Source organism: Podospora pseudocomata (genome assembly GCF_035222375.1).
Source record: "Podospora pseudocomata strain CBS 415.72m chromosome 1 map unlocalized CBS415.72m_1.2, whole genome shotgun sequence".
Classification (NCBI taxonomy): domain Eukaryota; kingdom Fungi; phylum Ascomycota; class Sordariomycetes; order Sordariales; family Podosporaceae; genus Podospora; species Podospora pseudocomata.
In genome coordinates, this window is record NW_026946364.1 from 878,008 (window position 1) to 903,577 (window position 25,570).

The 25,570-nt window shown below is 53.1% G+C and overlaps 8 protein-coding genes across 8 annotated transcripts; 4 read left to right on the top strand and 4 right to left on the bottom strand.

The window, feature by feature from the left end:
- Positions 1–2,873: 2,873 nt before the first annotated feature.
- Positions 2,874–3,508, top strand: QC762_102445 (uncharacterized protein; the record flags this gene model as incomplete). The annotated part of the gene is made up of 2 exons (XM_062884630.1): positions 2,874–2,894; positions 2,993–3,508. The coding sequence occupies 2 exons, from the start codon at positions 2,874–2,876 to the stop codon at positions 3,506–3,508; spliced, it is 537 nt and encodes a 178-aa protein (XP_062747486.1).
- A 4,265-nt stretch (positions 3,509–7,773) lies between these two features.
- Positions 7,774–9,556, top strand: QC762_0028750 (uncharacterized protein; the record flags this gene model as incomplete). Its single annotated transcript, XM_062883191.1, has 3 exons — positions 7,774–7,875; positions 8,903–8,995; positions 9,548–9,556. The coding sequence occupies 3 exons, from the start codon at positions 7,774–7,776 to the stop codon at positions 9,554–9,556; spliced, it is 204 nt and encodes a 67-aa protein (XP_062747487.1).
- A 240-nt stretch (positions 9,557–9,796) lies between these two features.
- QC762_102450 (uncharacterized protein) lies at positions 9,797–11,023 on the top strand (the record flags this gene model as incomplete). Its single annotated transcript, XM_062884631.1, has 1 exon — positions 9,797–11,023. One exon carries the CDS (start codon positions 9,797–9,799, stop codon positions 11,021–11,023), a length of 1,227 nt encoding a protein of 408 aa, XP_062747488.1.
- Positions 11,024–12,408: 1,385 nt separating this feature from the next.
- Positions 12,409–14,783, bottom strand: QC762_102460 (uncharacterized protein; the record flags this gene model as incomplete). Its single annotated transcript, XM_062884632.1, has 2 exons — positions 12,409–14,215; positions 14,272–14,783. The coding sequence occupies 2 exons, from the start codon at positions 14,781–14,783 to the stop codon at positions 12,409–12,411; spliced, it is 2,319 nt and encodes a 772-aa protein (XP_062747489.1).
- A 537-nt stretch (positions 14,784–15,320) lies between these two features.
- QC762_102470 (uncharacterized protein) lies at positions 15,321–19,280 on the top strand (the record flags this gene model as incomplete). The annotated part of the gene is given in 3 exon segments (XM_062884633.1): positions 15,321–18,708; positions 18,774–19,230; positions 19,241–19,280. 2 exon segments carry the CDS (start codon positions 15,321–15,323, stop codon positions 19,121–19,123), a joined length of 3,738 nt encoding a protein of 1,245 aa, XP_062747490.1. The 3' UTR covers positions 19,124–19,230; positions 19,241–19,280.
- A 204-nt stretch (positions 19,281–19,484) lies between these two features.
- On the bottom strand, positions 19,485–21,059 carry ATP20 (ATP synthase subunit G atp20). The gene is made up of 3 exons (XM_062884634.1): positions 20,489–21,059; positions 20,320–20,404; positions 19,485–20,247 (listed from the first exon to the last, which is right to left on the bottom strand). Exons 1-3 carry the CDS (start codon positions 20,763–20,765, stop codon positions 20,001–20,003), a joined length of 609 nt encoding a protein of 202 aa, XP_062747491.1. The 5' UTR covers positions 20,766–21,059; the 3' UTR covers positions 19,485–20,000.
- A 209-nt stretch (positions 21,060–21,268) lies between these two features.
- On the bottom strand, positions 21,269–22,525 carry lad1 (L-arabinitol 4-dehydrogenase; the record flags this gene model as incomplete). Its single annotated transcript, XM_062884635.1, has 2 exons — positions 21,269–22,273; positions 22,341–22,525. 2 exons carry the CDS (start codon positions 22,523–22,525, stop codon positions 21,337–21,339), a joined length of 1,122 nt encoding a protein of 373 aa, XP_062747492.1. The 3' UTR covers positions 21,269–21,336.
- A 1,654-nt stretch (positions 22,526–24,179) lies between these two features.
- On the bottom strand, positions 24,180–25,081 carry QC762_102495 (uncharacterized protein; the record flags this gene model as incomplete). Its single annotated transcript, XM_062884636.1, has 3 exons — positions 24,180–24,275; positions 24,331–24,416; positions 25,018–25,081. The coding sequence occupies 3 exons, from the start codon at positions 25,079–25,081 to the stop codon at positions 24,180–24,182; spliced, it is 246 nt and encodes an 81-aa protein (XP_062747493.1).
- Between the last annotated feature and the right edge of the window lie 489 nt (positions 25,082–25,570).

The window sequence follows — 25,570 nt, forward strand, 5'->3', positions numbered from 1 at the left end:
ACTTGCACCGGAAAAATATCACATCTCCCATAGTAGTCAGCCGTTTTCCTCCGGCCAAGAGGTTGAAGGTCGCGGGGTAATAAGAAGACGGCATGTTGGAGATCCGCCAGATCGATCCATGGATCCCCATGTTGAAGATGCAAGCGCTTTGGGCTTCCCCCCATGTGTGTACATGGCGGGTGAGATGCAACGGCGGCCGAGAGGCAGGCAGGTCCCTCCGCACAGCAAGTCTACAATGAAACCTTTCTTACTCTTTTGCAAGTCCCGAGACGACGACGCGCGTGCTGATTTGTGTCCTAATTGAGGCTTCAACACTCTCACTTTCCTTTTTTGCTACCCTCTTCCCGTGTCGGGTACGTGCTTGCTTTGCCGCTGTTGCTTGCTGCAAAACGCAAGAGAGAAAAACCCAAAAAAAAAACTTTCCGAGCTGCTGCATCTCCAGACCGAAGTGCAGTAAGCAAAGCAGTCTGAGCTCCATAACCGAAAAGCTGGTAAATTTGGTGATGAGAGGGCGTCCAAGTACCGGTCCCCATATCCAATAGAGGCACCTGATATGAAAACTTTCTCTCAATGTTGATTGATCAATTGGCATGGAAAGTGACCCTCGTCCTTGTTCCCGTTGTTTGCCCTCTGTGCCCAGGTATACCTGTCTCCGTGTTATGCCTTCAGAGCCGGGAAATCGAAAGATCGGGGAGGAACAGACACGTGCTGCGGCATGAAAAAAAAAAAAAAAAAGCCAGGTCTTTTGGCAGCGGTACGGAAAGGACGGGTTGGTGGTGAAACGGGCTCTAATCGCAAAAACGGGTAAAAGAAAAGACTCGGTAATAATACCAGTGGTAGTATCGTTGATTCTCTGTTCTGATCGTCGACCAGGCTTCCCCTCTTCTAGAGTTTATCAACGTCGCACCATGTTCGAGACAATGTTTGTTCCAACGGCTGGTGATACTGTGAATAAGCTTCTGTTTTGCTCTCTCGTGTGTGAGTTGCGTGTCCTCCTGTCAAAGCTCTCAGACCTCTTCGAGATATTTTTTCTTTTTGTAGGACCCCGAACCGTAATGTCTCTCTCTCTACACTGGTGTCACCTACATGAAATAACGGTGGTGGTGGATATATAGATCGAAGATTTTAGAGGGTTGATCGTTAAAAGCCCCAAGAAGAGAGGGAGAAAAGCCCAAATTCACCATAAAGCAATCAGTTGCTAATAGTCTCTTGGACGACAATTGATAAACTTGGCCGCTAAGCTTCTTCAAGCAAGAATCAGAGCTTGCCAGCAAAACGGAAAGCAAGGAAACACAAAGTTCCTGTGGAACCCCGAGCAATTTGAGCCACAACCCCACACAGTTCACAAGTCCTGCTTTTGTGCACGATGAACTCTGTGCACAGAAGTGTGTGTGTGATTCAGCCTCATTGGTCAAAGCTTTTTCCTGCCATCTGGCTAGCTCAGCCTTACCACTGCTGTGCAGCTGCAGGCAATTTCCTTCCATCGACCTTCTAGAAGCCACATTCCCACTTACTCCTCAAACACAAACGTTTCCATTGGTGTGAGCGAGGCTTCAGCCCCACAGTTTGCGGAGTTCGTTTCCTCTCCTGGGGGGGCCCGCTCGGACCGTTAACTTCTCCGTTTTGAAGATTCGTTTCAAAAGGTCTCGTGAGAGATTCGACATGTGGTCGACTCCTCACTGCTTCCTTTCGCCAGCCTCTTGGTGAGCTGGAAATAGGACCACTGCTGAACAATTGCGGTGTAGAGATTCCAGGTTGCATTCCTAGATCTCGTCTAGGCAGGGCGTCATCAACTCAACGACAGCCATGTGTCTCTTCTTTGCCGGGGGGGAGGGGGCCATTGAAAAGAAACGACGTCGATATGCAAGGCTAAAATCTGCTCTGCATGCGAACGAAAGTTCATCATACTATCCACCAGTTGCCCTCCTCCTACCTGCAAGTCAGTGAGTCAAGAATGGCCGAGATTTCCATCCTTTGGCAAAGTTTTGATTGGAGAAAGAGAACAAAAACTCCAGAGAACAACTAGGTTCGGGGGTTGGTGATTGCATGAATATATATCTTCAGTTTTTTTTCTTTTCCCTTTCTCGGATGACAGTTCCCCGCCCGCAAAACCCAAACCCGTTGCCGACAAAATCTCCACCGATCCCGACCACCCCTGTTGTGGAGTAGCGAACAGTTGTCCTTCTCTTTTCGGAAAAGTGAGGGAATACTCCATAGCAAAAAAAAAAAAAAAATCACAAGCATGCACAAGCAAGCAACAAGGACATGGGCTGTTTTTGCTGTGTTCAGAAAAGTGGCATTCACCGCCTCGGGAAACAGCGTTCCGTACGGTCAGAGAGGTTGGGTTGGGTTAGTCGCGGTCCGGTGGGCGGCAGATGCACACGCCGGATCCGCGGGGAAACTGGCAAACGATGCCGCGGGGGGTGGTTTGATGGCGGCTTCGTTGTCACTTCCAATCATGGGGAAGGCGGAGAGAGCCAAATCAGAAGATCGCCAGCGAGGTTTGTTGGTAGAGATCTAGATCCAGATGGGGATAATCAGATGACGAATAGACCCCCGTTTCTGCCTGGAGAGAGGGCATCGCCCAGCTTCCCTTGAAGATCCCAAAGCCAGGGGTTTGATGTAGGAGCAACTTGCGGTCTGCAACCCGCCATCACGGTATTATTGACGATCCTGGAGTTAATAGTCGGGAACAACAAGTGAGGTTGAAAAGTTGGAAAACCTACATCAGTGAATCGAGATCATGACATTTGCATCTTCAAAGCGGAGGGGGGGCTCGGGCGATGCCGAACGCCAAACCACAAGAGAATCCATTGTTTAGTGATTGAGGCTTGTGTGGGTGCAGGGGGCTTAATTGTAAACTCGTTCGACCAATGACGCAACTGTCACAGACCGTAAGCTCACTGCAGTTGGTGATGATACCATAATCGAAGACTCAGCTGCCCGCCTGGCCGTAAAGTTTGATAAGAGAGCTTGTCTCACCCTCCGACTGGTAAAACTTATCAACACAATCGGCAGAGGCCGAGCTGAGGGTCTTCATCCAGTTTGTTGGTACGGCCAATCGCAATACACAGCTCAGATTACCCCTCCTTGGTGTGCTGGCAGGAGCTCGATTTTCGAGTTTCATGTCATCTTTGTAGATGACGGGCGATTGGTGTCCGAGTGTTTGTTTTTGTTGTTGGTCGCCATCGTGATTATCTTTGATGAAAGCCCGTTAAGAAATCAGGTTTGTCGGTTGGATGTTTTGTTTGTTGTTGCCAGACAGACACACGGACACGATAACGGCCACGGCCTCTTCTCGGACTCCCGGACGGTTAAAAGTGATTTCTCATTTTTGCAGCTGCTTAGCATTCTGCGCAATCAAGAGGCAACCATTTGGGCTGTGTACCGACAGACGGGCTCTATCACCGAACCCATGCATAAGCTTGCTTCTCCTTTGGAGCCTTGCTCTTCGAGGTGGGTGCTGCCTGTGGTGAAACGTGCTTTGTTCATTTGTTGCAGTCGATAGCTCCTCAGCCAGCCAGCCATAGGTCGAAGATCATCTGCTGCTTTGGACTGCTGAACATTTCCGAATCTTGTTCACCATGCGATCCTGGTATGGAAGAGGGGCAAAAGAGGCAAGAAAAGGAGATGCAGATACGAGGAATCCAAAATCCTCTTGATAATCAACTTCCGGTTTCACGGTAAGTATGGCAACCATTACGAAAGCTGCCCACCCGTACCTAGACAGACCGCGGGAAGAATCCGAGCAGTGAATTGGGTGGATGGAGGGATAAAGATGGATGTATCCGTCCCGTGCCGTCGAGAAATCTGGGGGTTGACACTATAAAACCCGCTCCGCTATTGTCGTCAAGAGGCGTGGCCCTGGCACAAACAAAATAATAGCAGCAATATTAAGAAGGCAGGACAGGTTCCAGGTACGTAAGCAAACCCTCAATCTCGTGGCTTTGCGACACAATACACCAAGAGTTCTTTTCTGGGATTACCTCTGATGCCAATGTTTCTGTCCGGCAGTGAGTCAAGCGTCAGCATGTCTTACACGCGTGTGGACGGTACTGCTGGCCAGCAGCTAGCTCCACAAGCAACATTAATCTGATGCCGGCTGTGATGACTGTGATAGCTTCCCGTATGCGGGATCAGATTGTAGGCGAGGGGCGACGGGATTGGATATTGCGGGGTGGATGTGTTTGTCTCTTGACAATAAAAACCCCAAGTCCAGTTGTCGGTATCATGGTATCAAAGAGACGAGGACTTGTACAAGTGCACCCGCCCATCGTCAAAGCGCCCGTTGTACCACGGAAATGCAGCGGCAATCAATCTGGCCAAACACAAGGCGGGTTGAACATTCACAACCTCACTGGACCTTGGTGACACGACATATGGTGGCGAGTCGTTAGAAGGAGTTCTGTCGTGTTGAGGCTCGGGTGTGCCCGCCGTTGGCAAGGTCCGGCTGGCTAGCTGTCTGGCACTTTGGCAGACACTCTTGTTGTAGCAGAAGCTGGGCGAGTGGCATTTGTCTGATCGATCGAGTGGAGGGGTCGGCGGTGTGGTCGATGGTGGTCACCCAAAGCGTGTCGTGCGTCTTTGTTGTTTCTGCCGCCATGGCACATGAGACTGGGTAAACAGACCGACTGGGAGAGGTGAGATGCGATGGCGACACACCTGCGGTCAACGAAAACGGCCTTGGGCTTGAGAATGCTCGGGGCCAAGAGATCATTTGGGCATCGTGAGCCTTCCCGGGCCACTCGGGAAGGCCGGCCGCAACACGGGGCAGACCAAGCTCCGCGCGCGCTAACCTGTCATGTCCCGGTTACAGTTGACAGCTGTGTTTCTGAAGAATGGGCAGTGAATGTTTTGGAAGCAGTCTGGAGCCTGTGGTGGATTGGGCTCGCCATGACACGCATGAATTAAATTGGATCTCCCACGTCGTGCAGAACCGCGTTACGGGCTCCTGATTGGCTGCCGGCCCGCCATTTCCCAAGAGATATGCATTGTGCAAGGAACACCACGGCCCTGACGTCTGGAAACTCTGCATTGTCAGACCTCAACTGGCAGCTGCTATGGGCTGCATCCACGTCCTCGATATTGCAGACCCGGACTGTTGGGCGCTTCTGCTGCTATCGATATCTCGAGGATGATGTTCGAGATGAGGTTGATGCTAATGCCACTTTAGCCCCTGGCCATTGAATCTCCGAGCTGCTGCCGGTTCCTGACCTGCGTTTTGCAGCTGCCCGCCTCTTCAACTCTTTCGGGCGGGGGCAGTCGTCCCTGATACCGTCCCATTGGCCGGCAGTCACTTTGTCCATTAAACGCGAACACGCCAAGCTTCAATGAATACGCGCAGCAAGCAGAAAACCAAATCTTGGAACCGCGAGATGCATCTGCTCAGGTCGTTGGCTGCGATGGTGTTGGTGTGCCCGAAAGACGTGATGCTGCCCGCATTAGCGGCTGATAAACTAGGAAACAAGGCCCCAAAAAACACAGAAGAGCAGGCTGTGTTTAGGGAGAGCAACATCAAAGAAGCTCCTTCCAGACACGGACTCCGTAAGGCCAGACCTTGTGGAAACAATGGCATTGGATAATGGCCGAGGTGAATGAACAATGCTCCCTTCTCCACGCGGCTGTGCCTCACCACCCTCCTGGGTATAGATATGTATTCCAAGCTGGCGGAATCATTTCTATCTGAGCTCGTCTTCTGATCTGAAGGGTCTATAGTGTACGCCTGATTAGTGGTCAGGTGTCCTATCAAGAAAAAACCGTCCAGAAGGTTTCCGCCGTTTTGTAGTGATATCCAAGAGCCACGATCTTGAAGGACGTTCCATCAGAGTGGTTCCCGAACACCCCCTCCTGACGTAAGCCCCCCAAGCCCCACCTGCACTTTTGGAGCTGGTTTTATGTGGATAATGCATTGGCGCAGATTCGGCATGTTGAGCACAAGAAAAGAATCACCGACAGTTACGAAGTATACAGAGCACTTCCAAAAGTCGACATGTGCTTGTGTTTGTCCTTGTATTCGATCTTTGTGTCTCTTGCATCGTGCTTGTGTTCAAAGTTTTAGAGGTTGGTTTATGCAAACCCCCACTCTCTCAACCTCTCAACATGCACTTCCATGTCTCTCCACCAAGCACCGTCCCTGTTCCGTATCTTCACCAGGGTCAGCGACCCGGCTGTCTCGGTTTTGCAGCCATGAGGGAGGGCAGGTAGGGAAAAAAAGAAAGAACGGGCTCAAGAGGCTTTGCTGTATGGCGTTTTGGTGGCAGTTCGGCGCCGCCCCGTAGACTTGAAATCTGGGCGATCAGGAGGCCTGAACGAGCGGCCATCCAATGTCAAAAAGAGCAACAAACAAACAGGACAGAGGCTCGAATCTTGAAAACGTGAGAATCGGCCTCGGCGAGAATAAGTCTTTATTTCTATCAAAAAAGACAAAGACTCTTTTCGAGATTTCCTGATACCGGCACAGTTGCTCCGTCTCCCTTCAAACGGTGCAGTGTCGTATGTAATTCAGTAACGAGAAACCTTGCCTGACTTGGGAAGTCTTGGCCGCCGTGCTGACACCAACTTGGTTTCTCGATACCGGACTCAACGGAGGCCCCGGACAGCTAAAAAGGTAACGATTATCCGTAACTGGTAAACGGCGACCACCGGCTGGTTGCTGGAGTTCGTGGCTCGCATGCTGCGGTTTGGGCTTGTTGCTTTCATTTGCGACTGCAGCGCTTCTGCCAGACAAACGTACCGCTTGACGCCTTATTGCTGCGGGAACAAGGCGATTCTTTTCTTTTCCTCACCGTCACATAGTCCAAGCAGCAGGCAGACAAACGCAATTGTTACGGGTGTAGAGAGTCCAAGCCTCTTCCTCCAGCAAGCATGCAGCATTTGTGTGGAGCCAATACCGTCCCCCCCGAGGCTCCATGACAGCCCCTAATAAAACACGGTGCTCCGTGGTGGTTTAGTGGATGGAAGCGACAGGCGAAAGGCGGAAAAGGATCACGCCAGTCCCAAACGTCAGACGCCAGACGCCAGACGCCAAAACCCGTGATGTTCCTGTTTCTGTCGCAGGCAGGCAGCACGCGTCGCTGTCGCCTTTTTTTCTTCGTCTGATCCATCGGAGTGCAACACTGTATGGTACCGTGTCTGCGAATAGGTTTTTCCCTTCCCCTCCGGACGCTTCCATTCAGTGGAGGTTTTGCTGCCGCTGGTGCATTGGATCAGTGCATCCTATCAAGCCTCTGATTCGACCGCCCACAGCGGACGACCATGGAAGGGCGGCGACAAGGTGCAAAAAGCTAAGCAATTCGTAGATCCCTGCTCCTCCTCCAGCCGGCCTGAATTTCCCAGCCGAGTAGCGAATCCACACAAGTCCGCCGTCGCCCACCACCAACCACCAACACCTGGTTATGGCTGCGTCCAGCATGGAGGAAGGGATTGTTCCTGGACGAGTGTGACCTCCGCATTGGGTCCCAGATACTCCGTAGCTTGGTGAATCCTGTTTTGTGAGGGTGTTGTGGTGTGCTTTTTGAGGTACAGTACCTAGACCATCAGCTAATCTTCAGTCTCCATCATACATAATAAGCATCATCATTATTTTATTCCGGGCTATTACCAAGGAACAGGAGACAGGCATGGGGATCACGAATGAACGGACTCCCGTCTCCTGTAGCGTCTCATGGCGAATGGAGCGCCACGACTGGGCATTCCCCTCAGGCTGGGGCTTGGCCTGCCTTTTCGCGCAACGATGAACACAACGGGACATCATAACGGATGCTGAATAGGGAAATGGACGAGGAGGAAAACGGAGCGGTGGCCTGGCTGACCCTGCAAGAGATGCACGCCTGTGGTCCTGCACCGGGCCAGGGCAGCACGACAGACGAGAAAAAGGTACCTCAGTACCCGGCCCATGCTGCAAGCTGCTTGGTGCTTGGTGCTCCAGCGCTGGGGGCTTGCTTTCGTGAACGAGCTGGGGGCCCTGTCTTAAATCGGCCATTAACCAATCTCTGCTCTCCTTTTCCACTCCCTTTTCCTCTTCTCCATCCTCTCTCTCCTACCTGAGCAAATATCTACCTTCTCCTCCCCTTCCCCTCTCCTTCCTCTTTCTCAATCCGCAACCAGTCGTTCCCTCTCCCGCACCGAACCTTCCAACATCCCCATCGTGGTACTCCCTTTCTCCGAAAAGAGAAAAGGAGGGAAGGAGGAGATTTAGATTCTGGGCCCTCGACAACATCTACCCAGCAAATACAAGGAGCTACCTGCAGAGAAGAGAAGCCAAATAGAGGACAATAGCAAAAGGGCAAGAGAATAAGGGTAATTGCTTCCCCTGTTTTTGAACTATTATACGCACTCTCCCTTCCCTTCACAATACATCCCATCCATATCCCCCCCCCACCCTTCGAACCACAAGTAAATTCTTCGGCTCGACGACGTGGAATCTCCCATTTCCCGGTTTTCGCTCCCTTCGTTCCGGACGAACCTTCGGTCATCATCAACATACCAATCCACCACCAGCAGCAATTCCGAGGACGCATCGCCAGATTGGACCACGGACGACAATTGACTCAACCTTCGACGGCACTTCCCCAAGCCACCAGCAGAGCGAGGCATCAAAAGGCGGTCATACGAGAGACCAGACCCACCGCCACATGAACTCTCGACCGATACGAAGTCAGTCATACCTACCTATCTAGCAACCCCACGACATCGAGACTGCTGAGGTATGCGACTTCCGGCCCCCCACATTGCTCGCCGCCGAAAGCCAATTACCCCATATCCAAATTCTTGGAGAACTGTCCCTGGATGCATGGAGCTTCGCCCTGGATACCACCGGCCGTGATGTCATTTTTCCTTCTTCTCCAGGAACAATGCTAAAGCTAAAGTCAAAAAAAACTAACCGAACTCTTGTCCCTTGCAGATACATGCCGGCTCGAGAGCAATCTACGGTCTCCGGCATCCTCCCCGCTCACGCTTAATTCCGATCCGTCGACCTGAACTTCTTGTGGGACACGTTAGCTCGTTGCTCCTACTCGGCCTCAGGAATTGTGTCGATTTGCAATCGGTCACCCTTTCCCAGCGACCATTGCAATCGTGGCCGTAAGTCTCTCCCTCTCTCTCTGGCTTTGGCACTGTGCACACCCGGCACCCAGCACCTCGAGCACGCTATCATCTGCCGGCCTCCCTCCAGTGCACCGGCCGTTTTCCCCCTCGGCCCGCTGCTGGTGGTGGTGGGAAATCGTTTCTCGTGCCAGGTCCCTGACCCCACAGGTCAAGATCGGTCGAATCACGGGGGAACAATTCTCACCACGAGCAATGCTGCCCCTGATAAAGTGGGACCCTTTGAGTAAAGGGCCGCTTTGTGGTAGCTGCTGTCTCTTCCCCAGAGACAGCCTCCAGTTGCATGCCAAAACCCTAGCAAACTCCTGAAATGAGTCGTGCTGATACCTGGGCGTTTAGAACCATACCGCGAGACATCATTCATAACTGGCTGTTTCCCCGGCCACCCGCTCTCACCCACCCGAACCACGAGATATTTCGGTTTCTCTCCTACACTCACACACAGACCCCATAGTCGGCGATTTTTCCAGCCACAGTCACTCTTTCAGAACTTGATATTTCAGCACACTCTTTAATAATCTAATACTAGTCATTGACGACCACCCGGTTCGACGTCTCACTCTCTTGACTCGACCAACCAGCACATACTTAATTACACACCACAACAACCACGCTCTCTCACCAACATACAGCAATTAGCCCTGGCGACTCTACGAATTCCTGGTGAACTCGACCCACTACTCAACCGCCCAACATGGCATCCACCACCTATCACTCATCAGCCGATGAGACCTTCTTCGTCGAGGACGAGGCCGCCCAGCGCATGACCATGCGCGACGCCGGCCGGATGATCGCCCGCAACAAGCAAGAGATGATCGCCAACGAGCTCTCGAGACTGGCCCACGACGAGTACCTGGAGGATATCATGAAGCACATGCGTCACATGGAGGACGAGACGTTGCCGGATGCCAACTTGATCGACATGCAGAGGGAGATCCAATGGTTTATGAGACCGTATCTCATCGACTTTCTCATCGAAGCCCATGCCGCCTTCTCTCTCCTTCCCGAGACCCTCTTCCTCACCGTCAACCTTCTCGATCGGTACTGCTCCAAGCGTGTCGTCTACAAGCAACACTATCAACTCGTCGGCTGCGCTGCTCTCCTCATTGCCGCCAAGTACGGCGACAAGAAGGACAGAGTACCTCAGATCAACGAGCTTAACAACATGTGTTGCGGACTCTACGATGCGGGCATGTTTACCCAGATGGAGATGCACGTCCTCAACACCCTGGACTGGAACATTGGCCACCCGACGGTCGACTTCTTCACCCAGTTGATTGTGGCCGAAGAGCGTGATGGCAGAGAGGTTGAGCACATGGCGGCCTACATTTGCGAGATCGCCTTGTACCACCGGGATTTTGTGTCGACGAAGCCTTCGATTATGGCTCGGGCTTCTCTCGCGCTCGCCCGTGCCATCCTCAGCAAGCCCGAGGTCAACGATGGAGAGTGGGACCACACCGAGAACGTGACTCTACTCACCCTCTCGCAGCATCTTCATCAGCCATCCGTCACCCTAGCCCGCAAGTACTCGAGCGCCTACTACTCCAAGGTCTCTGGCAAGCTCGCAGACTTCCTTGCCCAACAAGCGGCCATCTCTCGCCGAGGACCCCCATCTCCCCCTGTCGAGCCAACGTCGCTCTCCACCAAGACTGCCGACATCTACAGCACCCCACACAAGGGACTCGGCGCTGGGCCCGGCGTTGCTGATGGTTACATGACCCCTCCCATCACCCCCGACGGTAATTGCTTCGGCCACAACCAAGCGATGATCAAGGGTTACCAAGCGCCACCACGATGCCCAGTCACCCCAACACCCCAACCGAATCACGTTCAGCCGTACCCACAGCAACAACAACAACAACCACAACATATGGCCGGGGCATCTTACTTTGAGGGCCCAACAAGCCATATGGCCTACTGAAAGGCGGTTGCATTCGCAAGCACTTGCGTGCCGGTCACTCTGTGACCGCATCACTTTCGGTCCCTGACACCTTTGACTAGACATTCACGTCAAAGAGGGTAACTTTTTCTTCACTTTTCTCTTTCTCTATCTCTCTGGGTCATTTTGAGATATACCATTTGGAAGACAAAAGATTGCACGCATTTCTTCTCTTCACGGAAACATTTAGCGTCATGGCATCAGCGTTGAATTCTGCGAATTTCGACTTTTTTTTCTTCTCGGGCTTTTCCGCCGATTTGTCGTCATCGGCCGCAGCTACCTTTTTTTCTTTTTCAGCTGCGATATTTCGACGACGGTTGCGAGCGCGCGCCATACCCATACCCCTGATATTTCGGCGGCCACCTTATTTAATCATTTGAGCATAAAACCTTCAAATACGAAAAAAAAAAAATAGTGCGGATCTCGGCGACCCCTTCACTGGGCATCGCAAAGCAGGCACCAGGGCGCATCGGGAAGAGTTCAGGGGATCATACATATAGTACGAACCGGACTTTCAGGAATGGGCCGATGCGGAGGGAAAAAAGGAGTTTTTTGAGGACACATGGGAAGCACACCAAAGATTGGCAAACAACCTGCAAGTTGAGTTGGAGAGTGGATTGATACCTTTGCGATGGGAAACAATGGGATGGGAGATGATCACTGGGAGGAACGGATGGGACAACTACACAGCCGCAGCACTACAATTGCACAACAACAACGCCCCCCCAAGTCGCGATGGCCCTCATCACTGGCACATCAGCGCAACCCTACCCAAGGCATCATGCATACTCGGCTTGCGGACGGCAGCTCCGGATGGTCTGCCAGGCGGGACGAACGAGTCGTCGTAATTCGATGATCAGGATTCTTCTGGCGATTCAAGGGATGGGGTGGTGGAACATGAGGTCAAGATTGGCAACGTTAAAAATGCCATCGAAATGGCCTTGCCATGCTCATCCCCCGGGCAAGGACGCCGCGAGTAGAGTTATGTAATGAGTCGAAAAACAAAAAAAAGGGTAAATTCTCTGGCCAATCGGTTCTTGTGCAGTGACTTGTGTCTTGTTTGTCAGTCTGAGTATGCCAGCTATGATGTGAAGGAAACAATTCAGTGTAGACTCAGGTGAGTTGCTCCTTCCCTTGGCATTCCTGCTTGCTCCTTCCCTTTTCGTTTCTGCTTGCCCTTTCCTAATCACAACTATTTGCCCCTTCCCTTTCACAGTTGTTGCTCCTTTCCCTTTACAGTCACTTGTCATTCCACAAACAACATTACTTCCAATAGATTGAGCACAAGCATAAATCTGTTACCGACATTCAATCCCATCTTCAAACAAACGCCTTTTTTGCTGCAACACAAAACCAAACAATCTCCTTCACGACCCAACCATTTCGGTGTCTTCCCCATTCCCGCCACTACCTCCGCCCCTCATCTCGACATATCCAATCACCTCCCCCTTTTTATTGTACATCTTTCCCAACCTGGGACTCGTCACCACCGTTCTGGGCGATGGCGTCGGAGGAGGGGGCTGTTGAGATGACGAGTGCGCTTGTTGATCCAGCATCATCTGCTGCCTCCACGTCTGGCCCATCTTGTCCATTCGCTCCAGGACACTCCCCTTTTTGCGCTCCCGTTCGGGAGGGGAGTCGGAGAAGGTGGTGACCCTGTTGGACCAGATCGGGTGGTGGTAGGCTGGTGTGGCTCTTTTCCGCGTGAGGACGGGTGTTTGCGGGGGAGGGGGGTCGGTTGGCCTTGGGGAGAGATGGGGGGGTATTTTTAGGATGGAGATATTTGATGATGATGATGAGGAGGAGGAGGAGGAGGAGGAGGAAGAGGTGAGTTTGGAGAGTTCTCGCTGGGCGGTGGGGGAATCGAGGTCGTATTTTATTGAGAGGGGGCCTGTGGAAGGGAGAGGGCCGGAGAGGATTGTTGTGCCTTTTGTGGAGGACTCGTCTTCGCGGAGGGTGAGGGGGAGCTTGGAGGTGGGGATTGTGTAGCTGTGTTCAAAGATTGCGCGGGTGGGGGGGTGGTGGAGGAGTTGGTGTTGATATTTTTTCAGGGCGGCCGGGTCGGGGAAGGCGGCGGGTTTGGAGCGGGCGTTTGGGGTTGTGGTGAGGAAGGACATTTCGGGGGGGAGGCGGGCAGTGCCGAGGACTTCGAGGCGGGAGGAGCCGAGCCAGACTTTGTAGTTTCCCGGGGCGGAGGAGAGGTAGTTTTCTATGAGGGGGAAGAGGCCCGAGAGGCGGCCGGGGTCGGCGTTGGCGGATTTGGAAAAGTCGTTGGAGGTGTTGGGGAAGATGCTGACGCGCATGGGGCGGGGGGGCTGGAGGGGGTAGGACATGTGCTCGGGAACGCGGATGGAGGTGTTGAAGGCAAACTCGGAGTCGATGAGGGCGACGTCGAGCTCGTACTCGGAGATGACTTCGGTGCCGGTTGCTGTGGCGATGTGGATTGCGGATTGAGCCGAGTAGTAGTGTTTGTCGATGCCGAGGAGGGGGATGTCATCGGAGTAGAGGCAGGGGTTGGTGGCGCCGGTGTCGAAGAGGGTGTCGAAGATGACGGAGTTGGCGGTAGGGAAGCTCTCCATGCGGGGCTTGTAGTCGTTTGGGTCGTCGTAATCGCCTTCGCTGGAGCGGTCTTCGTCGAGATCAATTTTGGTGCTTCGGAGGTAGCTTCGGGCTGTTCTGGGCTTGTGTTTGGCTGATCTTGGCCCGGAGCTGGACCAGGGGCGAGAAACGTGTTCCTGGCGACGTCTGAAAGCCATCCGGATTCGATAGTGGCCAATATTCCTGTGATTTCGGCTTGTACGCCAGCTCTCTTTGTTGGTGAGGCAGATGGCGGCTTTCGCTTGTGAGGTTGGTTGCCCGCTGTACAGGTCGGTTTCTTTGGAGAGCGAAGGCTCATACCAGATCCATCCTGGGCCGTACTCTGCAGCATAACGGTCTAGCAGGGCAGCACGATTTTCGTTGGAGAAGGACTCGTAGTCACCGAAGCGGTCAGCAATACGCCCTGCCCAGATTACCGTGTACTTGTCGGAATAGGGGATGTCGCCGGACTCGTAGCCGGCTATCGCTGCTTCAATGTTGGCTCGTTCCGGCCCAAATGTTGACCTTGCCAGTACGGTCTGGAGAGCGCTAACCCTGTTGGCAATGGCGTTGGCTTGAAGAGATGGGATTTTTGATCTTGGGCCATGTTAGCTTCACCATATGTCTGACGATAAGAGAGGTTGAATACGTGCATTGGTGTTGTGTTTTCTTCGTCATTCTCGTCTAGTTGGGCCCGTTCCTGGACCGCTTTCTCATACATCTGGGTAAGGGCGCTAACATTTTGATAGTTTTGATAATGCTCTGCAAGCAGACGGATTTGCAGCACCTTCCTGTCGGCAATTTCGATCTTGGTAGGGTCTTCGTGCTCTAACCAGAGAGCAGACCCTATGACAAGAGATGGTTGCCATGTCTCTAGGGACTCGTCCATCTCTATGTTGGCCATTGTCGGCCCAGTATGCTCTACGTCGTCCTCCGTGTCCTCTCTTGCCATGCTTCTTGTCGTCATCCGCCTCGGGGTGGGAGGGACTTGCTCTGAGCCCCTTCTGACATTGTGGGCGCGGTTGCGATTAAACGTCTCAATATTTCGTCGAATGGCAGACGAACGTCTTCTCAGGAGCTGCTGATCCTGATTGACAGCGGGTGATCGCAGGGCCGACGGCCGCCTCCGCCCCGACTGTCGTGGCTGTCGGGCGTCTGTTGACATCTTGTTCTTTGGTGTTTTGATGATACCTACTTTGTGGGAAAGAGGTTCGAGGTTACTAAACTGTCTACTTGCCTCAGCTCAAGCTAGATTGCCGAGCTCTTGGTTGGTGATGTAGTTCATCCTCGTCGACCTCGCCAATCCGTTGCAGCCCCTGTTCTTTGTTGTCTGTCATCACAAAGGCAACCAATGCGGTTGGCCGAATGGGGGCATTTGGAGCAGCCCACATTTGTTTCCGAATCCCTCTTGTAGTCTCGACAAGTGCATTGGGTTTCTTTGTCCCGCCGCCCAGAAGCGTCTGAAAACGGGAGGTTGTCCAGCGAGCTCTTTGCTGGAGTGGTTTCATTGTTGACTTGGCCCCTGGCCATTCCAGTCGCTGTCACAAAGACACAAATATGCTACCAGGGCCTTCTTGTATTTCCCAACCTTTCTTTTTCTGCTTCTTGCTCTGTCATCGATCGACAAGGGAGAGCGAGCTAGTCATTACCGGCACGTTGCATCGACACTGGCATCACAGGACAAGACGGCGACGACGGCGCAATGTCTGGTGATAGCACATCTGGGCGGAGGGATACCGATTACTCCCTGCTGCAAGTGCTTGACGAGTATGTGAAGCAAGATACCTGTCATCCGAAATTTGCCAAGTACTTCAGGGAATACATCACCGCGAATTGGCCCGATCCCTCACCGCCCGGGGCACCAGAGGGCAGCGAGGAGTACGAGAAGTGGGTGAATGAGTGGAATGATTTCTTCGCCTACTGTGGCAGGATACTGCGCAATCCCGAACTCACCAAGTATAATTTCGGTAGCAGCGTTCTCAGACAAATCGAAAAGTACGACATCTACGACGACTGGTTTCCGGAAGAGGGCTTCGGGCCAACAGGCAAAGAATTTGACCCAATTCCGGAGGAATATCGCATCGGGTCTTCCAGGCCTGGGGCTTCCGCCACGACCACCTATATGACTCCTTCGACGCACGGGAGTCAGGCAAATCGAGGCTCGAGACGCCTCGAGCCCAAACAGTCTGTGGGTTCAAGTGATTCGAACGCAGAAACAACTCCTATCAATCTGGTGCCACCTTCTGCAATGTCTTCAGGTCCTTCAGGAGAAGCTCCTGCGAGCAAACCTATCACAATGGACACGACTGGTGCTGATTCCACAATCAAGTCTTACGATCAGTATGGTAAGCAACAGCAGCCACTGGCAACACATCTCCAGGCGATGGTTGCCTACCTGGAAAATGGGGAGAGCCATGACGCTGGCTTTTCGGAGCGAATGAGCGACACTATCGACTATCTTCAGTGGTTGGGTTCCGGGAAGGATGCACGGAACCAGCTGCACAACGCAAGCGAGTTCACAAAGGCTGTCTATAAGAAAGCAATTGAGTTGATCGACGCCCATCTGAAGCGCGACAAGCAACGACGCATAGCCACTCCGGTTGTATTTACCGAGAGGCCAGTCAGCTTCGCTGCCACCAGATCCTCACGCCTGAACCACCTCACCAACCCCCGTGACTTTCCATTGCCCTCCAAACGCGGCGTCCCGGACCACTCTCAGCTGCTACCCTACAACATCACGCCAGCGCCAGAGAAGAGGCCCATTCAGGGGGCCCTCCTTGAGCATCCAGAGCATTATGCCCAGTTTCTGGAGGATGAAGGAAAGATCTGGCTCCCGTACTCGGAAGACCTTGAAAAGCTGGATGACATGGAAATCCCCACCTCCGTGACCGCCGACGAGCTCGAAAACAACCTAGCGGTGATAGAGTCCGACATTTATGTGCAATACACCAAGGCCCAAGGAAACAGTGCGACATGGGAGACGGGTGATCCCATCGGCTGGACGACCCACAGGACGGACGAAGCCGGAGTACGACACACATATATCTCAACCGGAGAGGACCCCAAAACCGGGAAAGAAACGCTGAATCTGATGGACCTCAGCGATCCAAAAGACTGGGCCTCAGTGAGGGGTGTCAGGCGAGCTGGTTTGCAGTTGATGCTTCGAAATCTTCGAACTAACGAAAACGACTTTGTCTACTATGATTCTGACAGCAATGGGCAGAGAGCGAGAAGGCTCGTGTTGCCCATTCCAGTCGCCACCATCCGGAAGGTCATGGAGAGAGCTAACGGGAAGCAATGGAACCCCCCAACACTCTTTGACGAGAAGCCGTTGGTTTGGAGCCATTGGGAGCCATTCCGCTTCACCGACAGATTTCAGGCGTACACTGAGGCCACCAAAAGAATGAAGGCAGTTGCTTATCAGACGGCCACAAAGCGCCATCTGCGCGACAGGTCTTGGGTCTCATTGCCCAAGAATGTCAAGACTGGCGGCCCATTTGTCTGGAGAGGACTGAGTCCCCAGGAACAGGCTGAAGAAGATCTCCTGAAAAGGTGTCTTGCGATCCGTGGTTATGTCGCCATGTGCTGGAACAGGGCCCCGCGACCGCTGCTGGCCAACATGATCCAGTTCCTGACAGCGGGGGACCCCAGCTCAGATGCCTTCCCTGAGCCCGAGGAGCTGGGTAAGATTGGCGAGATTACCTTTGGCGAGTCAGACTACAGACATACAGTCATCGACGGGACACGCCAGCGAGCAGGCATTCGCTTTATCGACGAAGAGGATATCTGGTGGCTCAAGGTCCTGGGAAGCGGCTGCGTCAACAAGAAGTCCTGGCCGGGCAAGATTTTCCCGGACGAGCCCAGGGAGACATATCGTCTCTTCCGCATCTTTGCCAAGAGGATTCTCCGGCTTTTGGAGGATCCCAACCCGGAAGGGATTCTCTATTCTTCTGCCAGCGTTGTGACGGTAGAGGACTTGCTCAAAGTCATCAACGCCGGCGCCAACGGAAAGGCGGCCGTCAACAAGCACGAGTTCTCGCCGTATGAAGCCTGCCAACATCTCGACCGCCTCGCCCAGACGGGCCACATTGACTTTGAGCTCGACCCGGCCTGCTACGGCACAGTCCGGCGCCCCGCCTACGATTTCTATCCCGAGCACCGGATAGTCTACGACGCGGCTGAGAAGAAAAGAGACGCCCTCTTCCCCAGAAGCATCCGTCCGTGGGCAGACGTGTGCCTCGAACCCTACTCGGGCAAGACCAAAAGTCCTCCTCGCGTCCTCTACGCAGTCGACAACTTTTACCGCAGCCTCGCCTACCGGTTGGGTTTCACCATCTTCCACCTCCAAAAGAAGTCCGCGGCCCGAAAAAAGTCCCACATGAGCGTGAGGAACGAGCAACCGGTCCAATATGCCTGGCTGCACGACGCGATCAAAAAGTTCAGCGCCGTCTACGACGAAACGGTGGAGGAGGAGCTCAGAGCCCGCCCCAACCCCCCGGCCCCGTACGGACACACCTGGAGGGACATCAAGGCCCTCGTTCAGGACACGGAATTTGGCGAGGGCGGGCACACCAACCCTGCCAGCCACCCCATCATCCCTCACCGGGGCTACCTCAAGGACAACGCCTCCGCCATCCAGCACCTCCGCAACAAGATCATCCAGGAGGTCAGCGCGAACAACACCCTCCTTGCGCCTGCCAGGGCCAAAACGGTGATTAATTTGTCGACTGGCTTGCCAGAGGTCATCCTCACCCGGGGGGTGTCGTGGAAGTTTGGGTCGTTGGTTGCCAGGCAGGAGAACTTTAGGAGGCAGTTTTTCAGTCTCAACCGGTGGCCGCTCGTTCTCCAGAGCGAGAAGACGCAGGAGAAGATCAAGAATGACGAGTGGCACGCTGACGGGGTCGATCCGAAGCAGGTGTTTGATCACCAGGCGGCCGATCCGATCCACGCGTTCTTCAGCAGGGAGAAGCTGAGGCCGTATGTGGAGGACCCGGTCAAGTATAGGGCTGGGCCGGCGGTTTTCCCGGTGGGGGATACGGCTTGGCAGAGGAAGAGGGTTGAGGAGCACATGACTGCTTTGGTTTATGAGTGTAAAGCTCCCCTTTTCTTTGTCGCAAACAAAAATATGAGCAGTGAAGCTAATGCACAACAACAGCTATCGGCCTCAACGGAGCCGTTCCCAGAGGAGGCACCTTTAGGCAAAAGCTCAAGGACTTCTTCTTCAGGGAGCCGCTCCGGCCGTATCTCAACGGCGCGGAGAAGCTGACCGAGTCCCAGCTGGAGGCCAGGTACGGCAAGCTGCCTGACGTGCCGCCGAACAGGGTGCCCAGGAGCTGGGCCACCGAGGTGCTGGTTGGTGAAAAGGTGGAGAACCGAAAGAGGAAGGTGGACGAGATTTTGGAGGCGAAGAAGCAGGAAGAGGAGGCGAGGAATCTGGCGAGGTACAAGAGAAGGAGGGTGGATGATCAGGTTGCTGGGACGAGGATGACGGGGGGCGTTTACTAGGGGAAGAGGAGGAGTAGGCTCATTTGTGTAGTTTGTCTTTTGTGAAAAAAGACGAAAGATACATGCTTTAGTCATGGCGCGTCTCATAGGGTAGGAAATTTAAACATCTTTCATTATCTTTCTTGTTGGCTTGTGCCAAGAGGGGGTTGCCCCTGAGCAGCCCCTGGATGGGCATGTCCCCCATGCTGTTGCTCAGGCAATCTGTATCTCCGAGTCATGGTAGGAATATTCAGAAAAGGTTATTTGATATTCGGGTGATGGTTCCTAGATTGCACAGCCAACTGACTCAGCCCTGCAACGACGGAAGCGGCTCCTGTCAACAAACACAAAGAGTTCAAATACAAGACAAATGAAAATTAGCTGTTGACACAAATACACAGGAGGCAAGAGCCGTGGCACCATTGCCCAGAGTTCTAACCCTCCTGACCCATCCAACCCCCTTTTTTACCACTCCGCTCGCTACCTTGCCGCCCTCTATGTTGTCCAGAAAAGAGTTGAAGAGAAATGAGAACAGAAAAGGAAGTTCGTAGGTAGTAGTGTACATGGCCCTTGTCCTGTTCCATCTGCCCCGAAACTCATACTTCCAATGATGGGAGGGACGAAAACGTGGAAAAGGTTGCAACAGTAGTAGTTTTCAACCGAACATATTCGGCATAAAAATCTAATACCCCAAGTTTGCGCCATGCTGTCTCTCTCTCATCTCTAGGATTTTTTGTTTCCCTTCTCCGTTCCTTTGGTATCCCGTTCCCTTCTCTCTCTCTCTCTCTCTCTCCCTCTCTTGACCTGGCTGCTCGTAATCGTGACAAAACTCGCTCTCTCTCTCCCCTCGCCTCCTCTATACACCTCCCTGCGCAAAGAAAAAAATAAAAAAGACCCTTTAGTGGTGAGCATCAGCCTTCTGGCCACCGTGGTACCCGACAATCTTGAGTCTGCCAATCATCTCGCCCACGGTGAAGAAACCGAGGAGCTCGGCGACGAGGACGCCGCCGGCAGCGACTTGTGTCCTGGAGAGGTTGCGCACTTGCTGGGGGTTGAGGGACTTGGCGAGCTGGGAGAAGAAGGGGCCGGGGGTCTGGAGTTGCTTCCAGAGGTTCTGGAAGTATGTCTGGAAGGTAGAGACGGAGCTATATCGAATATCACATGTTAGCGGACCAGGGTTGTGTGGATGGCGGGGTTGATATGAGGAGAAAACGTACGGAGGAGACATGCTCTGGCCCCGGAAGACGATCTTGGCCACCTCGATGCCAACCTTGGTGTAGTAAACGAGGGCAGGGGTTTTGCCTGGGTGTAATATGTTAGTTATCTCGTGATATATTTCCTTGACGCCCAAGCATGCGCCCGAATTCCTTCAGCCCGGAGACATACTCTCAACAAAAGCAACAAGACGCCCAGTGGGCCCGCCAACCTTGCCCAGCGCACCCGAGACGTTCTTCGCAGCGTTGGTGATAGCAGGACCGGCAGCGGCAGTGACGCGAGAGAGACCCTCCTGGGCCTTGGCCGAGAGCTCAGCGGCTTGAGCTTGAGCCTTGGTGGCAGTCTGCTTGGCAGTTTCGGCGGCCTTTTGTGTAGCGGAGGACTCGAAACGGACCATCTGGCGGCCCATGGTGAGGGCGGACCGCCGTGAGAGGAGGGCGAAAGACATTTTACGTGGCGAAAGAATGTGAAAAAGAAGGTCGATTCGGGTATCGGGGGTTCGGCCAAGCGGTGCGAGTGAACGACGGCTCTGGGAATCGAGGGAGGGCCAATTGGGGGGAGAGAGGGGTTGGACGGCGGCCGGATGAAGGTCGTGAAAAATCCGGGTTCGGGGTGGTTGTGCGTGGTGCCGGCCGTTGACGCTGGGTGGGTTTTGGTGGTTTGTTGTGGTGGCTTCCAACGAACGAAAGACGATATCGCGCAACTGGGAATAAAATGGAGCCCGCGGATGGAGAAAAATGGGAAGCTCCGGAACATTTCGAACTTCGAGCACTGGCCAGTTCCAACTTCTCGGCAAACTTGTCAGCCAATCAGCTGCCAGAATTGGTACTGAAGCTCGGACCATATCTTCTTAGCTACCGTCATTTTGTGCCTGTCTCGAGCTGTCAGTTGAAGCAACCACTTACACATACACTTTCACATGCATCCATTCTCATTTTCAGCCTTGTTATTGTTTCCTAATTCTTCATGAGTTCTCATAAAATTCTTATACTATCCAACATACGCTCTTCACTTCCAGCCTAATCCAAGCTCTGAATCTGCACCTTGATCGCCCCCGTTTTCGGATCACTCGCCGTATTAAACGCCTTCAGCGCCTCCTCCAGAGGAAACCTATGCGTAACCAACCTCGACATATCCAGCACCTTGCTCTGCACCAACCTAATCGCCCTCGGCCAGGTGTTGCTATACCGATACTGAAACTGCAAATCAACCTCCCTCACGCTCGCCCTCATAAACGGAATCTGAATCTCGTTCCTCCCCACCCCAATTACAAACACCTTGCCTCCAAACTTCATGGCCCAGATGGCCGCCCCAATCGAGCTCTCAACGCCGGTACACTCCAATGCAATCGCCGGTTCGATACCATTGAACCCCTCCTTGACAATCCTCTCCGCCTGCTGTTCCACGCTCAACCCAGGCTCAACCTTCACCGTCACCACCCCCGGCGCGATCTCCTTTGCAAACTTCAACCTCCCCTCATCAATATCCGTGATGACCAACGGACACGCCCCTGCCGCCTGGCAACAAAGCAGCGTAATCAACCCAATCGGCCCCGCCCCGCAAATCAACACCGGATCTCCCAGCCTCACACCCGCCCTCTGCATGCCAGCCAAAGCTACGCTCAGCGGCTCGAGCATCGCCCCGTCCTCATAGCTCATATCCCCAATCTTGTGGCACCAGACAGCCTTGTGGTTGACATACCGTCTTAACAAGCCTGCCACTGGGGGTGTAGACAGGAAGTCGACCTTCTCGCACCCATTGTATCTGCCGGTGAGGCAGGGCTCGCACTCGTTACAGATGACCTGGGGCTCGATGGCTACGCGGTCTCCGACTTGGAGAGTCTTGACGGAGGGGTGGACGGCGATGATCTCACCGGCGGATTCGTGACCGAGGACGTGGTCACAGGTTACGATCATGGGGCCAATACAGCCGTGCTTCCAGAAGTGGACGTCGGAGCTGGAGACGGTGACATGTCAGTATTAACTTGGTCCGGAAAGGGGGTGAGAAGAGAGGGCGAACTAACCCGCAGATACCCGTGCTTCTGATGGCAACTGTCACCTCCCCTTCTTTGAGCTCTGGACTGCCTTGCTGGACGCTTTCCAAGCTTGGTTCGGCAGAGTCGATCCAGAGGTCATGGCCAGGGTTGGTGAAGACACCAATGTTGGCCTTGGAGGCCTTTACTTTTGTTGTTGTCGTCGTCGTCGACATCTTGTCTGTTTCCTGTCTGCTTACTTGAGCCAAGTGAGTTTGTCAATGGCGATGATCGCGGGGTTGATAGCAACAGCTCTCTAAGCTATAAGAGCTGGTGCTCAGAAGAACAAAGATGGGACGGGACGGGAGAAACGCAACACAAGGGGGACGCGAGTAAGTTTAACTTTTCCCAACCGTCAACTTATATAGTTCACCAAACGGAAGAATCCGAATACCGGATAAGAGTTGTAGGCAGGCAAAGAGTGTAATGGGACCTGCCGATCTCGCTACAACCCTCCATAGATACTTTACTACAAAAGCTCGCAAGGTGGGTTTGAAAAGGGAACCATCTATGTCACAAACCCAGCCGCCTGTGTGTTCATGTGGCACCTCCTCCACCTCCTCTTCCACCCCCCCACGGTCCACGGTAGATGCAGCAGTTTGGATATCTGATCTGATGATGATGCCCCCCTTGGACGATCACAAGCACTAGAAGCTAGCACGCCCAATGCACTTTTCTATTACGCCGCCGCGTCTCCTCCCCCCCACCACTGCACAACCTTACATTGGCACGGGAAAGAAACAAAAGAAAAGAATTGTTCTAGACGCATCAATGGCGGGTAATTCTCACCCACACCCAGGTCCTCTTTCGTTACCGAACCAATCCTTCGAGATGTAGGTTTGATGATGCAAAGTGATCAGGAGGGAAAGTAAAGCAAGGTAGCCATGTTCCCGGGAAGTGGGGTCCAAAAGATTCTCGGGGTTATGACTTCGGCCGCTTCAACACCGACGACGTTCTTGTTGCCAACAGGATGCCGTGGTGTGTGTCGGTCTACTGCAGTTCACGGTACGTCTCCCCCCGCCATCCGCGCCAATCACCGGCCGTTCAACAACCATCGACCCTCTCGGGAGCGGCCGAAGGCCAAAAGCAACGGTTCTTGTTTACCCCCCCCCCGGTGCCCCGCTCCGTGGTTCGGGGGGGCTGGCTGGCTTGCTCCTCAATTGCCCAGACCATTTTTCCGCCTCGGCCTGTGTTCTTCCGCCTACCATCGAACGTAGATTGGAAATGTGGCTTTTGTCTGATCGTATTTACCAATGCTACCTCGACATGTGGTTTGAAACAATAATAATGAAAACCCGAACATGGCAGTTGGTATTCTTCTTATCCGGCTCGGTCTGGATTGCCGGATACAACGTGGTCTTCCGGTCTGCCGAGACCGTTTGACTTTTGCCGTGATGTATAAAATCTTCCAGAATACAATAGATGACCCGTATACACTCCATCTCCTACACCGTATTTTCCACGTTAAGGATATTGTCCAACGAAATCAAATCCGTCCACAGAAATATGGAACCATGCCCGCCTAGATTTCCTTTCAAGTCTCCGCCAATTATGGATGCCCTTCGCATCTATTATCACCATATGCATGACTTAATGCATCTTCCCCCCCCCCCAAAAAAAAAGCCAAGTTTGTGCAGCAAAATATCATGTAGATCCTCTCACGGCGTGCAGAGAGTTCCGAAATGTCGGGTCCGTCGTGCTCAGTCAGCTGCGGGGTATCTGTCGTAAAAGGTGGAAGAAAAAAAGTCGCTATGTTGTTGGTGTTTCCGATGCTGTCGTGAACTTGTGAGCTTCGTATCCGCCCCCCTGGCTCCAATGGTTCTGATGTCATCAAGCCATGGCTATCACCACGTCCCCCAGGCATCGACCATAGGAGCAGCAAGCCTCTGGAGCGAGCTCGCCTTTGAGGATAAGGTCACGTTTTAGCTAAACAAAAGAGTTAGGCATGAGATTGGGGGGTGTATGAAGTGGGGAGACGTACATCTGGGCAGACAATTGGTCTTGCTACGACCATGCTGCTTGCCACGATGGCCCAGACGGCGAGGAGAGAAGGGAGTCGCATCTTGACTGGTTGGACCGAATTGCTGGTACAGTTAACGGGCGAAGAGACAAAAATCCAGTCGTCGTGAGCTCACAACAAATTTAAAAAAGAAGGCTGATCGCAATACGTAAGGGAACCTGGGAAAGCTGAGAGAGTGGAACCGGCGAATGGGTCTCTTAAAGCAAGGCGAGATGCCGAAGCCGAAAAGATGGTTGTAGATTTCGTATCCTAGATTTGATAATTGTGAGAGCAACGATCAAAGAAAGCGGTGCAGCACGGGAGCGGTCTGGAGCTTAATACGAGGAATCAGACGATAAGAGAGCAAAGGTGCAGTGCTCGTAGGCTGGATATGGCCACTCAGCGTTTCTCTTTTGGAAACATGGGCTTCATCCTATTGTCTTGCTCATGGAGAACAGTTTGAGTCTTTGACTTGATGAAGAGGCACAGTGACAATCGGAGAGGACATTACAGTCGGACTCAGCCCTTGTCATGAACTGAGAAAGCGAGCTCGCTCAAGGCTGTTTTCTCAGTCAGTGACAAGGTTAATCCGATTGGGGTTTGTATGCAATGCAAATGTCTCAACTCTGCAAGCCGTCGGTAACTGCGAGAAACTTCGCCGCTTCCTACTGGTCTCATGGGATCCTGTCAAGTACGCCGTGTCGGTCGCCGAGCGGGAGGGACGGCGAAGCATTAAGACGACATTATGCTATGCGTGAAGGCCGCAGTGGTGGAGTGTGGGGAAACCATGGCTCCAGCTGGGCTGAGAATGGACTTTATCTCCATGTCTCAGAGCCTGCCAATGAGAATGTTAGGAATACTGCTGTACTGCTGGTGGCTGTCATAGTCTAGGGATTTCGTTCAGCTCCGAGTTGCGATGAGTAATCGATGGCCTTGGAAATGAATCCAGCCTTCTGCCGAGTTTGTTGGGCGTGAAGCTCAGAGAAGGGAAATGCAAATAGTATCGATACGGAAAGGGAACTGAAAAGCGTGGCAAGGGGAAAGCCACTGTGTTAATTCCGTGTTTGTAACATGACAAACGAATGGGTGCTCGTTTCAAGTTGATGAGGAAGATGGAATTTAAAGTTCGAGAAAATACGAAACTAAGCCACAAACCCCGCGGAGATGGGTATAGCGGCTAGCACCGGAGGAAACGGCGCGATAATATTGAGAGCCTCGGTCA

Excerpts from the sequence above, each read along its gene's own strand:
- ATP20 (XM_062884634.1), bottom strand. The coding sequence starts at position 20,765 with ATGTCTTTCGCCCTCCTCTCACGGCGGTCCGCCCTCACCATGGGCCGC. Across the intron at positions 20,405-20,488 it reads TCTTGTTGCTTTTGTTGAGA|GCAAAACCCCTGCCCTCGTT; the intron begins GTATGTCTCCGG and ends TATTACACCCAG. Across the intron at positions 20,248-20,319 it reads GGCCAGAGCATGTCTCCTCC|CTCCGTCTCTACCTTCCAGA; the intron begins GTACGTTTTCTC and ends TATTCGATATAG.